The sequence below is a fragment of the Hypomesus nipponensis genome, chromosome 18 (genome assembly GCF_054491055.1).
Source record: "Hypomesus nipponensis isolate SF chromosome 18, ASM5449105v1, whole genome shotgun sequence".
Lineage (NCBI taxonomy): Eukaryota > Metazoa > Chordata > Actinopteri > Osmeriformes > Osmeridae > Hypomesus > Hypomesus nipponensis.
The window spans coordinates 19,131,012-19,147,539 of NC_140378.1; the positions used below are offsets into that span (position 1 = coordinate 19,131,012).

General features: G+C 44.5%; 1 protein-coding gene across 1 annotated transcript in view; it reads right to left on the bottom strand.

Moving 5' to 3' along the window:
• cntn3a.1 (contactin 3a, tandem duplicate 1) overlaps positions 1-16,528 on the bottom strand; it is a 58,268-nt gene that overhangs the window by 7,035 nt on the left and 34,705 nt on the right. Inside the window, exons 10-13 of the mRNA XM_084680226.1 lie at positions 12,507-12,636; positions 11,092-11,242; positions 3,838-3,965; positions 1,709-1,884 (exon numbers count right to left, since the gene is read on the bottom strand). Coding sequence (XP_084536352.1) covers positions 1,709-1,884; positions 3,838-3,965; positions 11,092-11,242; positions 12,507-12,636 — 585 coding nt within the window. The remainder of the gene's footprint in view (positions 1-1,708; positions 1,885-3,837; positions 3,966-11,091; positions 11,243-12,506; positions 12,637-16,528) is intronic.

Genomic DNA, 16,528 nt, shown 5'->3' on the forward strand with positions numbered 1-16,528 from the left:
TCCAAACCTTTAAGAATAATTTGTATACTGTACAATCACAATCTACAGGAATTAGACTGACCTTTCATACTTTAGCTACATCCACTAGTAAACCCCTTGATCTAGTTAAGAGGCTGAACAAGCGAATGAAGGCAGCACTAAAACAGTATAATGCAGTATTTATGTAAAAACTTTAATTGGTTTTTAAATTCTGAAAAACTTTCAATCCAACAAAAAGCACTGGAAAAAAAACATGCTTTCCTTTTGGGCTGCATTGATGGTGGATAAAGAAGGTTAGGTTAAGAATCAAAGACTTCAATTGAAATTATTGGATGAAGGTTTTAATCCAATTTTTTTTTAAACATAAATTATAAAGGGCTTTCTTTCAAAGAGAATCTAAGCGCTTTTATTCTTGTCCCTGTCTATACTGCTCCATATAAATCTATACTGTTATAATATGTGGGCCTATTAACTGTGACCTTTAACTGTACTGAAAAACGCATGTCAAAGTAACGTCTGTCTAAGAGTGATGGGCATAAAAGATTTCACCGAGGACATTTTGTCGGAATCAAAAGCCCAGACTCTAAGAGACATCCTGTTCATTGGTTAACTTATCGATCCTTTACTTTTTTTGTAAAAAAAGGACCAATCATGGCACAAATGATCAGCTTTCAGACTTTATTACTGTAACCTGGGAACTAGATCATAAAGAAATGGTCTGAATTTTTTGGGTGGAACATTCCATCTAAAGCCATTGATGTCTACAGCAAATTCTCCACAACTAAGACACGCTGTAATTAAGCCAAATTCTTTTCAACAGTTTCGCAATTATTTCTATTCATTTTTCATGTCCGTTCCCCAATCCTGAAAGGCATATCCGTTTCCATAGTTGCCATTACGGAAACCAAGGAAATTAGTTTTTCCACCATTTGTGGCGGTCAACTCATATAATGTACTCTAAATTAAGCTGATATATTTCTAGACATTTGCTTTTTGTATTTTACGGTGTTTACTTTTTTCTTCCCAACAGGTTAGTGTCAATACTGTAGCTCAGGGTGTCAAGCACCTCGGTAAGACAGGGATAAACACTATCATCCCACGACCAGCACCGCCAATGATCCCACACATTCCAGAATAAACAGAAGGTGATTAAGAACCCAAGCCATCATAATTACTTTACATAATTAAAGGAGAAATGTATTCGGAGGTAGAAGATCAAATGCAATGCTCGACTGAGCAAAGAGCGAATCGTCAATTCCGCAGGCACTGCTTTTGTCAATGAAGGAGGTGTTATCAACGAGCATAAAAGGCAAACAAACTCTCGTCAATTGAGATAAATAATGATTCATAATTGGGAAAGCGTGAAATGCTCTGGTAGAGCAGAGCTTGAGAGACCCTGAGGCAGTATGAAAGTAGATGTAACAAACAAGTATTCATCTCAAAGTTTCACCCTCTGATCTACCACAAAGTCAATTTAAGGGTTGTGCTCTTTGAAGGTAAACAACTTCAAACAAAGTTTACTAATGGTTTGGAAGTTTTGGAGGGTGTCAAAATGTCCCTCTAAAATAACTTTTCCTTCACTTAAGATTCTTTCAGGAATGATATTCAATGTCTCCCCTTTACTAGAACGAAAGAAGCTTTTACAGAAATCCTGCACAAAGGGCGAAAAAAAAGTTGCACATTCTAAAAGCACTGCATTACAAGAGTAATCCGTAAAGAAATCACTCACTCCGCCGACTCTCTCAAAGTACCCCCCATGGCTCCCGAAGTGGATGAGCTGCTCGTTGAAGAACCAGGTGAACTTGAGGTCAAGCGAGGGGTCGTGGGCGACCTGGCAGGGGAGGACAATGCTCTCGCCCACAGTCACGTCCAGGTGCCCTGCCAGACTGGTGATGATAGTTGGCTCTGTAGAAACCAAAGCAGCACATTTTCAAGTTATCATAGAAAAACCCGCTCGGGGTCATCTCCTCACCTTAGATAGAGCATTCCTTCCTGAGCAGAAATGCTCAGGAATGCTTTTTTATTTTCCTTTTCAAAAGTTATTTCTTTCAACCTAGTTTCAAACCACAGAACAACTGTGGGAGGTCAGGGATTGTTTTAATACATATTCATTTAATGAACAGACTATCGCATGTTGTCAAAACCACGTGTCTCTGCAGAATACAAATCAATCGAATTGATTTGAGCTTGTTTGTTTGTCTTCCTCGGACTCAAGCAACCAGTTACTTCCACAAAGCCTCACCATGTCTGACTAACGTATCAGAGATAAAGAGCAAGAGAGAAAAGAGAGCGAGAGGGGGGTGCTCTCTTGCACAAACCACCCTTTCCACAGGTCAGCCCAGAGTCTATAATTTGGTTCCATTTGCGCCCAGACAAACAGCCATCCCATTTCAACCACAGCGTGGGGCGTGTTAGATATCAACATAATCTTTGGTCCGACTCGGTTGGGCATCTCTTTCCCTTCGACAATGCAAACCGAATGTGTGTGTGTGTGTGTGGGGGGGGCCGTACCGCAAGCCTGTGGTGAATTATGCATGCGCATCATAAGCGTCTAATGGACAGAAACGCCGACACAGCGTGTCAGGGGGAGTAAAGGTCTGTACTGCAGGCTGTCAAAACAAGCTAGTTTGTTTATCTCACACCCCCTGAGGTGGTCTGACTGGTAGTGGAGGTGCATTTCAGGTGAGGTTGGGAAACTAGATCTAGATTTAGACTGAGAAATGAGAGGGAGGACTTCATCAACATCCGGATTCTGAACTCCCACCTGATGTTTGCCTTGAAGATCAAGGGCACATCTGGGCCTACGCCTGTATTTCATACAGGAATACAATTCAGCTACTGAGGGAAGTAAATGTGGATCAGGAATGTGTAACGTTTCAGAAAGTCAACCAGACAAAATCAACCTGGGGGTTATATCACATGCTCCTTGAAAAAGGCTGGGATTGATTTCCGTCAGATGAAACTGGTTGCATTTCATGAATACCATATGTAAATATGATCCAAAAAGATGTACTCGTGTAGGTGATAGCCCCATACTTACATGTGAAAGGACCAACAATGGGAAAGGAAAGAAGGACATTTGCAATTCAAAACTTGGGAAGAATCACCAAAAAGGCATTTTAATAGAGCATTGTTGTTGACTCTGCTATTTAAAAAGGGCTGGGAAATTCATTGCCTTGCAGAAGCATGTGATTTAAATGGATTGAAGCCTTAAACAAACCCAGCACGGCTATTAGCCGGCATACAAAAGTATGAATTAAACATCAAGGCCCGGGCGCAAGTTTAAAGTCAAACGCTTATTCTAACCTTGACCAATCAAGTAATTGTGCAGAATATCTTTGTGGCGTTTGGAAACTAGCTGCTGGTCTCCCATGCCATGCTTAGCATGTGTGGATAAATGTGGTTAGGGAGAACTGTGGTTTGGCTGCATGATGTCGGATACGTGCAGATAGTTAACTTGAAATTCTTCAGATATAAGTGGCACAGCCTGCTTTTCTAAGATATTGTAGGAATACAATTCATTTATTTTGAGCTGTTCAAGAATGATGTTCAAAACATTTGCCAGCTCATTATAATAGCTGAAAAGCAAGCGAAATTATCTTCAAAAAGCTTTTGGAATAAGTCCCACACAACACACAATACAACCAGGAAATTGGCTGTAAAACATTCTGACTGGCTGAGGGTTAAGAGGAGTCTACTAAGGTTCTAAAAATGATTGACCTTTTCTGTGCTGTATTTTTGGAGACAGTTGAAGAGAGAGACAGAAAAGCAAAGAGGAGAAGACATGCAGGAAATGACCCGGGTCAAAAATTGAACCTGAGCTCCTGCGTTAAGGGCTTGGCAGACCCTGCACCTTACCTTTAACAAAGAGACTCCCGGCACTGCTGGCTACTCCAAACTGGTTCCTAGCCACACATGTGTAAAGACCAGCATCCATTTTGGAAACGTTTGCGATTCGAAGACTTCCGTTGTCCAACACAGAGACCCTGAGGGGCGAGATTAAGAGAGAAACATTTAAACAGAACAACTTATCTCTGCGTTAAGTTAGACTGTGACTGTGTGTGGAAAAAACAGCATTTGACTGCCAGCATCAGTTCATAACTGTATATGCTCTAGTGGTCACATGAAATGCGTAACTCGTTACTTGTAGCTGCAAATGTTCTGACTGTTCTACCTCACTCTTCACACGATTATAGGTTAGAAACTTTTTAAAATTCAACTGACAGTGAATTGTAATCCTCTTCTTCTGCGGTGTGAACTTGTGATGTGTTGGAATTTTTATCAGTTATTATATTACCTGTTAAACCCACATTGAGACTTGGAATCTGTCATCATTGGATTGACGAAGACGGTACTTTGACAGTTACTGTCTCTAGTTAAGAATAACAATGTGTGTCATTGCAAGCTAGCGGTCATGTGTGTCATCATTTTTTTGAGTTAGATCAGGAATCGAATCATGTCCAAGTATTGAGATTTAACAAGTAGGGTAACGGCATCCGCAGCAACACTGAACATTTAATTTTTAAAAATGACCCCACTGTATATTGTTGTCGTTTTATCAAGCGAGGAGGCCACATAGCCTACTTAGATTGAATGTTTTATATCAATTTATCTTCATCTAAGGTTAGAATATGATTTCGGGTAATTACAACCTACAGGATAGGCTTATAGGTTAAACTCCTTTCATTTTATTCCAAGTCTACAGTAACTGGGGAATGCTGCCTGTGGGTTCATGCTAACAGCATTTCTGTCAATCACCATAAAGTAGCAATGAGGCAAAAAAAATAAAGAAATAGACAAAAAGAAAATGGAGTGCCAATCTTTTCACTTGTAGTGAGTTGAATTGTTTGTGATTCACATTTTGAGACTGTTCAAATCAAGGGTTTATTGATGCCTTTGCAGATATCGTGACTACTGTAAAATCATAATTAAGGTAAGGTAATCCAGTCCATGGTTCTCATACAAGAACGTGTTGCCGGCTACAATGTCACACATCTATAAATACACGCCAAAACAGGTGCGGTGATGTTTATACACTTGTTTACTGTTCTACGTACCTCAGTGTGATTATCTGTATAAGTTTGTACTTTTTCGAGCAATAAAAAATAAACCCAAAAAACGAACAGGTGCGGTGAGGAAGCGAAAAAAGTGGTTTCTAACCTAAAATAATGAGTGGGCCTTACGCATAAACAGGTGTTGCGTTTTCATGTCACGTTGCCATGTGCTTATCTGACAATGTGAACCATACTGTAATACAACAGCAGATTTTGTTTCAATCGAAGGATCACCACATTCTCCTTCCCGTTGTCAGTGGAAAAACGCACGCTCCGGCAAAACCCGTTCTAAGCCTCCCTCATGTCATCCAAACTAAAGAGAGTGCCAAAACTGGCCGACACCCAAGACACTTATTAAAAGCTTTAATAAGACATTCATCCCCCTGAAACACGCTGCCCAACAGGCTAGGTCTTACAAGATCATCAAATCTGACCTACTAAGATAATACGCGAAGATCCCACGAATTACAATGCAGCAGTGTATTCTGTGTACTATAACTGGTCCCTCAGGATAACCAATGGGGTATTTCCCCCACCACTACCCCTGGGTTTTCTGGCGTTAATAGCCCGTAATAAAGAGTTATGGATATAAGACATCACAGGGACTAAACTGCAGTATCCAGCACTTTTCCTACAATACATCTCTCACAGGGAGTAATAAGATTTGAAAGGGTGAAGAAATTGTTTCCTCTTTTGTTCTTAGGGTACTCTTTGCTCCAGGACTTCTTCGCAACCATTGAGGTTTAAGGGAAAATCTTGTGGTGCATAGAAACTAAGACTGGCTTGGAGATAAACACAAAGATGGCGACCACACGTTTCTAACGTCACGAAACAAAGTCTCTTTAAACCATGTGCCGTGGGAGAAGGAGACTCCTTCATCTTGATGTTCAATGACATTTTGCCAACTCTCTTTGAGATTATAATCTGGAAAGATGCCTGCTTCCTGCTTGGGTCTGTATAACAGGATTAAGGGCTGCGTTCTCGTCTCCTGACCTCAGTATAACAATCGTTCACTCAAGAGGTCTATTTTCAGTGTGATTTTGACAAACCTATTAGTTCAATCTGTTTTTACAGGCAGTCGGTCTGGTCAGCATCGAGATGTAATTATGGTAAGCACATTAATGTTAACCTTATCGCCCTGTATAAGTGCGCTGGAATCCTGTTATATTAAATCCTGTTAGAAGTGACTGGCACAGCAACCTGATCTCATATCGTTTCGTCACTTACTGAGATGGTGAATATGTTAACACAATGTTACAAATGTGACCGTTTCAGATATACCCCAACTCCCTCCAAATTTCATATTTTCAAGGTGACCTGCTCTATCTGAAATGTGGACCCACAGTGACAGCAAGCCATCGGCTCCTATGGCAGCTGTGTAAAATGTGGAAAGATGACTCAAGTCAATCAACGAATCAGATCCCCAACAGGTCAGGGAAGTCATAGGTTCAAATCCCCCCCTTGTGTAGCAACACAGGAAAGCCTCAGTTGCTTAGTGCAGCTCAATATGGCAGAAAACTTGCTTATATATTTACAGACTTATTAATATTTTGCAGAGATTCATAACATTATTTACGGTATATTCACATCCGACACACCAAGATAGAATCAAATCAGACTTAAATAACCAGGTTCATTGCCAATTACAGCTGAGATATTTTCTTGCCATGTACTACCCACTACTAGAAAACCCAGTGTTGTTCTTATTTACAATCGGAAAATACAGCATCCTGTTGTGGAAATCCGTGGTTTGCGACTCCTAAACGAATGCATACCTCAGAGGCTCATCCATCATTGGGTTCTACCTGCTGCGAGATGAAAACCAGGTGTACAGCATGGGCGGAGCCAGCGGGGGCGGAGCCAGCGAGGGCGGAGCAAGCGGGGGTGGAGCCAGACGTTATTACAGTTTTTTACAATCGCTATGACAGTTGTTTCAATACCTTTAACACGTTTCCTAAACTCTTAGCACAGTTAGCACAACATCCGCCTGTGTAGGCTGTACAATGAACACATTTCTTGTTGCGTTGACACAAAATGCATAGTGAACACAAATTTGAAATACTTGAACTTCTTTTACATACGTATAAGCTCAACCAAGACCAAAACAATCTATTTTTACTGCCCAATTTACCAATGCTTTCACTCTGTCTGCAAAACTGATAACATCATGTTCAAAACCTAAATTATTGGCTAAAGTCAAAGTGAACACCTGTTTATATTGTGAATTGAAACACAAATATATCCCTTGTATTTTATTCCATTGCTACTGAGAAACAGCTGAGGTTATGCAAATACTGTAAATCACAGCTGATTCCCAACTAGGAAACACTCAGGTGTTGAGGTTCTTTCAATTGCATGACCATATGGCAGTGGTTCTCAACTCTGCATGTTTTAGATGTTTCCCTGCTTCAACACACCTGATTCAAATGAATGCGTCATTACCTAGCTCTGTAGAAGCCTGGTAACGAACATGCATTTGAATCAGGTGTGTTGGAGCAGAGAAACATCTAAAACGTGCAGGACAGGGGGTCCCTGAGGACAGGGTTGAGAACCACTGCAATATGGTATAGACAGTAACGAGGACCTCTTTGGGCTGATCTTGTGTGGGAAAAGAACAATATAGAGCAACATGAAGAAAGTAAGAATACAGTAATGCCTGCACGAGGGAGAGGGAGACAAGTACCAGGACAAGGCAGAGGAAGACAAGTAGCAGGACAAGGGAGAGGAGGACAAGTACCAGGACAAGGCAGAGGAAGACAAGTAGCAGGACAAGGGAGAGGGAGACAAGTACCAGGACAAGGCAGAGGAAGACAAGTAGCAGGACAAGGGAAAGGAGGACAAGTACCAGGACAAGGAAAAGGAAGACAAGTACAAGGTCAAGGGAGAGGAGTGGGACAAGAGGGAGGGAGAGGAGTTAGAATGTGTGGTGGCGCTCAGAGAAGGGCCAGAGCTAGGGTAATACTGTAAATGGAAGCTATATTGCATATTTCTTGCAGTAATGTTCTGTTGCAAATTAAGCCTTTACTGCAACAATTATATTTCTGTCTTCTTTTTTTCAATACAGTAACCGTACATTCTATAAAGCTACTCTAAGATGAGTCATTCATTTTTTGTTCTGAATTTATGCTGCAAAAGAAACAAAATGCATGCATTTTACAAAACCCAACAAAACTAAAACGTAGAGAGGCTTCAAAAGAAACTGCATTGCAAACACAATCTATAATCCATAAACTGTGAGACCTGACACATACCTGCATAAATGAAGGCTGTTTCTGTAATTCCATCTGATGTTAGTGCTTTTTATGACATTGTGCTATAATTGACTAAATGTTCCAGTGAAAAGAGAACATGTGTTATTGTTTGGTAGACATGGTGTCATGTTTAGGGTATTTTTGTGTTATGACAATTAGTGTTTGAGTTTAGTTTATGATGTGTGATTTTGAGCATGAAATTAACAGTTTTGCCAATTGTGTGGTAGGCGTGTTGGTGCGTTGAGAGTTTAGAAAACTTGTTTAAGGTATTGAAAAAACTATCATAGCAATTGTAAAAAACTGCTACATCCGAGCCTTCAACCAAGGACCTAGTCAAGGTTGGATGTGAGCTGAGATAGAAACTTCCAAAGGTAATCCAAGGGCTAAATGCATTTTTTTAGCATTAATTTGAGCGTAAAATAGTTTTTCGAGCTTTATGGAATATAAACATTACGTTGGACTCATATTGTTATTTGTGCCAAATAATAAAATCCAAATTTTTACCTAAAGGATTCAAAGCTTTTGAGAAAACATTTAGGGCTCAAGACCAAGAAGCCCCCCCCCCCCCCCATGGTCTACAATAGCCTCAGTCACACATCACAATCACAACCTCCTTTAGTGAGATATCTAAACCAGGTCCATGCTGGGAGCATTGCAATCATCAGTTATTATTTATGCAGCGACACATCACGTTGCCCGGGGAGGCAAGAGGGAAGCAGTGGGGAGAGGTGGAGAAAGGGGGAGGAGGTGGAGGGAGGTTGAGGTGGTGGAGGGAGAGGGGTAGGAGGTGGAGGGAGGTTGAGGTGGTGGAGGGAGAGGGGTAGGAGGTGGAGGGAGGTTGAGGTGGTGGAGGGAGAGGGGGAGGAGGTGAGAGAGGGAGGTTGAGGTGGTGGAGGGAGAGGGGGAGGAGGTGAGAGAGGGAGGTTGAGGTGGTGGAGGGAGAGGGGGAGGAGGTGAGAGAGGGAGATTGAGGTGGTGGAGGGAGAGGGGGAGGAGGTGAGAGAGGGAGATTGAGGTGGTGGAGGGAGAGGGGGAGGAGGTGGAGGGAGAGGGGGAGGAGGTGAGAGAGGGGAACCTGCAGCGTGCCATACCGTGGTGAAGAAGGATCTCGGGCAGCACGGTGGCACCAAGGCTGCTGATGCAGCTAATACAATTAATCCCAGATCAAAAAAGAAATTCAGGCCCCCCCATCGCCACACCACATGCACAGGCAGGTGTGCTGTTGTGTCTCCTGTTCAGAGCGCCGTCTGCGCAAATTAAGAGGCTACCAAAGGAGGCCAGGAATAGCTGCAGAAGATCCCTGCTCTGCCTTGTATAGGAGGCGTGCTGTAGGCTGTGAGCAATGCAAACCAGTCTCTGGAGCTCGTCTTTTTGGTAGTCGATGCCAAAAATTGACGGTGCCAGAACAGTTGACAATGTGTGTGTGTGTGTGTGTGTGTATAGCATGTTTGCGTGGGAGGATGTGAAAGTGTTGATACCTTGAGTCATCAAACACATCCCTGCACTTTCAGTTTTATCATTCCACTGCTAAACCCCGACAGTGGAGAAGGGTTGCAGGGCTTGCCGTCTAAACGAACCACTAAACTCTGACAGTGGAGAAAGGGTTGCAGGGTTTGCCGTCTAAACGAACCACTAAACTCTGACAGTGGAGAAGGGTTGCAGGGTTTGCCGTCTAAACGAACCACTAAACTCTGACAGTGGAGAAGGGTTGCAGGGCTTGCTGTCTAAACGAACCACTAAACTCTGACAGTGGAGAAAGGGTTGCAGAGTTTGCCGTCTAAACGAACCACTAAACTCTGACAGCGGAGAAGGGCTGTCGACACAAAAGAGCTGTATCACTCCGTGTGCCAGAGCACGCAAGGACAGTTCCACTAATTCCCGCTCCAGTTCCCCCAAGCCCCACCTCGACCAGCCACTCCTCCAAAAACCACAAACGGATGTCCTCTGAGAGAGTCTCCCTTCTCCCCTTCTCCTGCTTTGCCGGCTCCACAAAACGTCTGCACAACGGAAAAGATCCAAGCCTTTAAAAATTCACTACCCACAACGTGTGTACTGCTGCTACAGCACCAGCACTGAGAAAGCAGGAACGCGGTATAGGCTCATCAGCCAATGATGGATCACGCTAGCTGGAGGCAGCCTCCTCCACCTCCTAAGACTCAATGCCAGGATCGTACGTTCAGGCCTAACAACCCCCTCGACTGGGCCACCTCCCCAGTAATGAGCGGATGGATCCGCCCATCGATCTGTGTGCCAAGGTCTAGCGATGGCCAATTACCTTATGTAAACACTCAGAAAGCACTTGCAGACCGAGCCAATGGGGAAATGTTCAGAGCAGCTCTATGCAATAAGGGGTGTTGAGGGAGATGTGGGAAAGCGCAGAGTATGCTGTGTTTAATGCACATTTTCCACGGGATAAACCATTTTTTAAGTGACGTTTAAACGTTTTGTGGAGTAACACATATTTATACGGGTACGTTTAATTGATAGCAAGAGGAACTCTCTGACACGCAAAGATAAGCATTCAAAAAACAAACACAATATTGAGAGATATTACAAGAACACAATATTACACAAATAGCGCCAAACTAAGTACACTACATCCTTACAAGGTAATCTCTGTGATCCAAGCTCAAGTGGATTTCCCATTTGCCACCAGTCCAGGTGATCACATTGGAATTCTTGGTTCTTGCTCCTCTGAACTATTTCCTAGCAGCCTACCCTAAATCCTGTGTCCTGTAGTTAATCTTAATTGGGTGAACCCTAATCCCATGTAATCTAACGTTCAAGCAGCTGTGTGACTGACCCACCTGTGGCTCTCTCTCAGGGCCTCCTTGCCCTTCCTCCAGGAGATCATCCCGTGGGGAGACATCTTCGGCCGGCACTCAATCAGCACGTCTCCCCCCTGCCTGGTCAGGGTCTGGGGCTTCAGCAGGTTCTGGGAGAAGTCTGGAGCTATGGCTAGGGAGGGATGGAGGGAGGGGGCAGGGGGGAGAGGGAGGGAGAGGGAGGGAGAGGGAGGGAGGGGGCGGGGGGGAGGGAGGGGGCAGGGGGGGAGCGGGAGGGAGGGAGGGGGTGGGGGGGGGGGGAGGGAGGGGGCGGGGGGGGGGAGGGAGGGGGAGGGGGCAGGGGGAGGGAGGGAGGGAGGGAGGGAGGGAGGGAGGGAGGGAGGGAGGGAGGGAGGGAGGGGGAAGAAAGGGAAGAAGGGATAGAGAGAGTGGGGGGAGGAAGGGAAGGGGAGAAGAAGAGAGAGAAACTGTTTAATTTACTGTCAGAAAGATGGCACTGCAGAGACGAGAGTTGAAGAGGCACTGTATCACTGTATTCAAAAACATGTAGAACACAATGAGAGAGAGAGAGAGAGGGGGGAGGGAGAGAGAGCGAGAAAGAGAGGGGGGAGAGAGAGAAACAGAGAGCTGGCGTGGATGTGTCTTCTTTAAAAAGGCATTAATTTAAGGGGAAACTCAACGCTTAGCACTTTCCTAACGCCTCACAGTTTTCCTTGATAGGCTATAATACATCAAGCATTCAGCCATGGGGTTTCCAACAAGAAAGAGTGGTTGTACGGCGAGCAGGAGGCTTTGTAGACCTTGCTTTAGGCTTTAATTACTGACACTCTATCAGGCTGTTTTGTATGCATGGCGACTCATCAGAATGCTCTTCAAAGCCAGCGTAGGGCCGAACACTGGTGACAGCGATCCTACACGCTGTGCCTCACAAATGACTCCCTGCCACGTCAAGCCTTGAAGGAAGGAGAGAGAGTAAAACACACACCAATGTCAGCCCTTCCTTTAATACCAACAAGACAACAGATATCGCCATTAAATCCCGAGGTCCCCCCACAGCTGGTGAGGAATGAAGAGCAGGTTCCCACACAAACAAACTACAACGATTCTCCCTGTCTGGATCTCTCTCTGAGTAACAAGGCTTTTTGGTGTAACTATAAAGACATGGCAGTTTGAAATGAGATTCTCCCCAGATTATGACCAGGCTCCAGACAATTCATAAACAGATCTGGTTTACTTCCTGAACATACGGCACAATCAGGAACAACTCAGGTGCTTTGGGGGAGTCTGAACTGATCAAAATGCTCATTGTTTGTTTTTAGAGACACTAAACATGGCTGCAATTATAGAAAATCTACATCCCAGTGAGCAGATGTGATGAGCAGTCAGTGTGTGTCTGGTGTGCGTCCTGAGTGTTTCCAGTGTGTGTCCAGTCTTACCTATCACTCTGAGCTCAGTGTTGGTGAAGACTCTTCCATGCTTGTTCTCAGCCACACATTGGTACATGCCGATGTCTACCAGCCTCAGGCTGTTGATGGTCAGGACGCCGTTATTCACCTGAACCCTGTCCTGAAACACACACACATAAACATACACACACACACATCAGGTCCAACTGATTCAATCCCATTTAAATTCCTGTTTTGATTCATCCTTACCTTAACCCAAAAACCTAACCTGAACTCTAAACCTAAACCCCCCCCCCCCCTTACCCATAAAACTAGTCTAAACTCCTAACCCCAATCCTTAATGTAATTCTAACCCCAACCCACCTATTACCCACTAGACATAGATAAGAGGGCCAAAAACATACCCCCACAACATAAAAATAAAATAGTTTGCTGTCCTTGAGTGGATTTCTGGTCCCCACAAGGATGGTTAAAGACCCAGCTACTCACCACCACAAAGACTTGATTAAAGCCAGGTTTGCAGTTTAAAGCCAAAATGGCTTTGAACAATTTAGGAACAAAATGTGATTCCTAACTACCCATTTGGAACATAAAAGAAATCCTATAATTGCTGTGTTCAACATTCAGCATTTAACATTTCAAATCCACAAAGAGGCATATTTCCATTATAGCGTTGTAAATTAAAAAGCTTCTAACATAGCTCCTAAAATAATACATCACATGACAGGAGGAAATGAACCTTCTAATAAACTGTCTCTAGATCCAGTGCAGCCTCATGAAAAAAGAAAACAGCCGATTCTGTGCTTTTTTATGGTTTTAATTAGTGCTATACCGTACAGTGCATGGACACTGCTCAGATGCCTAAGTACTTTTCCATCAACACTAGCGTCTCCTCATGGAGGACTGATCTACAGTAATTCCTTCTCTCTATCCTCGGGAGTTTTGATAATTGAAACATTATTTTCCAGGGTTCTAATAAGCCCAGAGAGAATCGTTCTTCAACACCATCCACCCCCCCCCCCCCACCCCCCACCCCCCCACCCCCCACCTCCCCGCTCAGATTCTCATCAAATCATCATTTCAAAATGAACTCTCTCCACGGTATTAATCAGAACAACACAATAACCACCACTACGTACAGATCTGGATCGTTCTGAGCAAGGTTTCACGCGGCGTCATTCGCTGTGAACACAATACACTCACACACACACACTCACACACACTCACTCACTCACTCACTCACTCACACACACACACACACACTCACACACACTCACTCACTCACTCACTCACTCACTCACTCACTCACTCACTCACACTCACACACACTCACACACACTCACACACACTCACTCACTCACACACACTCACTCACTCACACACACTCACACACACACACTCACTCACACACACTCCCCCGGTTCTCTCCAACCCAAAGTGGATGCCGTTTCGTCCCTCCCTCTCCATCCTACCTTTCATTCCCTTTGACCTTATGAGAATTGTCACTGCTTCCTACTCCCCCTTTATAGTCGTGTCAGTGTGCGTCTCGGCAGCTCTCATTGTGCTTGCCCTTGATCTCCTCCATTGAGTGCAGGGCCGGCCCCTTTTTTACATTTTTTTTTAAACCCATTGAGAGAGCAGTTCCAGAGGGGCCTTTGGCGCGTCCGTCTGTTGTCTGAACGCATTACTTCGCCGCCACTTGAAAGGACAAGGCCTGTCCCTTCCCATCAGTGGGTGACCCTGCTGAGCCGTTTCAAACAGACTTCTGACTGAGCCGTTCTCGACACAGCAGAGAGGCTGACCCAGCGCAAGAGCTCACGCCCTGGGGGAGGGGGGAGAGGGGAGGGGAGAGGGGGGAGGGGGGGGGTAGAGGGGCTGTACTTACGCACACAGCACTTAGGATGGCACAAAGCAACTCTCCGGATTTTTGGGGGAGAGAGTTTGTGTGTGTGAGTTGGGTGTGTGAAACAAATAGAAAGGGAGTAGTGAGTGTGCGTATTTCAAGTGCACGCAGCCGTGTGTGTGTGCGTGCCTCTGCATCTGAGGTGTGTGTGTGTGTTTGTCTCTCCCGCAGGGTGTTTTTAAATGACCCGACGCGCGGCCCCAGAGCTAATGGACAGCGGCCCTGTCAGAGACGGGCGGGTGACACGTTGGGCCACTTGGGCTCCACACGCCCATTTAGACTGAAGTCAGAGGACTGGATACTGGGTCAGACTGTTGCTGCCGGCACAGGTGACAAATGGAGCCATACGTCAGCTTCCTGCGCATCGTTAATAAAGCGTCTTCTCTGTGGTGCCAGAGAAGGCCGTTCAGCCAGCTTCCCTTTTCTTCCAGAGGATTTAACGATCACACAGGCTGTTTCTTAGAGCCGTAGGAGTCCCTGGGATGGAACAGCGCACCGCCCGCCGAGGAAGCGTTTTTAACTGCGGAGGCATGGTGTGAAAACGGGGAAGAAAAAAAACCTGATGTGAAGGGGGGGCGGGGGGGGGGGTTTCTCTTGATAGGAGTGGAAAATGAGTAAGTGAGAGTGGGTCCTTGTCTCGCAGTGGTTGTATTTTGAAGTGACAGCTCTGCTCGACGCCATTTCCTTCCCCTGACGTGATACTGGAACCAGGAGGAGAGAGACAAAGAGAGAGGAGAGAAGGGAGGGAATGAGAGATAGAGAAAGAGATAGAGAAGAAGAGGTCGAGGGCAAGGGAGAGAATGACAGCGTGAAAAAGAATGAAAGAAATAAAGAAGCAGAGAGAGAGAGAGAGAGAGAGAGAGAGAGAGAGAGAGAGAGAGAGAGAGAGAGAGAGAGAGAGAGAGAGAGAGAGAGAGAGAGAGAGAGAGAGAGAGAGTAGAGGAGTGGAGTGGATAGACCCTTTGTAATGAGGAATAACAAATGGCACCCTTCTCCTCATTCTCCTTCTCCTCTCTCACTACATCTCTGACCTTTGGGTTTGGAAATTGATTAAATGTTGCCGCCACTGACGGTGGCATTTGGAAAATGGTAACACCCTCCCTTATTAATATGGCCAAGTGTACAAGAAGCCTGTTACCTTGCCCTACTCTTGACAGAGATTTAGAATACAATGTTACTCCAAATATCCATGCCGAACAAGGTGTAGGGACGCCCGGTGTAGTGATGTTTCTGACAGGCTGGCATAATATGGGTCTCTCTTTAGCCTCCCAAACAGATGGATGATATAGATTCAGATTTGAATCAACGAATCGAAAGAATAGACATTCCAGACAAACAAATACCGTTGGTGCCACAGAAGCTATTTAAAACTCTACTACCTAATTAGATGATAACACGGATGACACTAGCGTTGGTTCCAAAGTATGTATTCCTGGTGATTAACCTCTACTGTACTACGGAAGCTCACACTGAAACTGCCCAGCACTTAAACGAAATGTTTTTCACGTGTTTAACACATCTGCTCAAACATGCTCAACGCTCAGACACCATCAAGTGTCTTCGTTCACCGAGGCCACAAACGCCTTAAAAGCCTCTCACCGCCACAACACACTCCCTCCAGCACAATAACAAACTAAGCGTGAATGTGCGATCCACTCAGTATGATAAGCTTGCTTTCCTTCCATGGGGGGAAAAGTGGTCTAATGGTAAAAAAAACTTAGACAGATTACAGAGTTTGACGACTAGAGGAAAATTGCATCATTTTGGGGATATTTGATGCCAATTTCAGTTCCTCCTGGGGATGTTTTACCCCTATTCTCTTGCCAAATAAAAGCACCTGCTATGACTTTTGTATGTTCCCAACTAACAAACAACAGTTTCCAAAACATGGAGAGGCTACAAGTGACGTGCTTTGTTTAGTTTGATTTCCACTTAAGCAAAAAAATATGGTCAGAGTTTTCAAAGTACACAAGGTTCTGCTTTGGTGATTCAAGAATAGCTCTTGTGCAGCTGTTTATGCCATAATGTTCTGCACGGCACCACTCTACTCCAGGACAAAACTAATATACGATAACCACAGCCAGCTAAATCATTTAAAACATGGGCTCTTATCTATGGCAAAAGCCTTTTCAGCACATCCTGTAGCTGT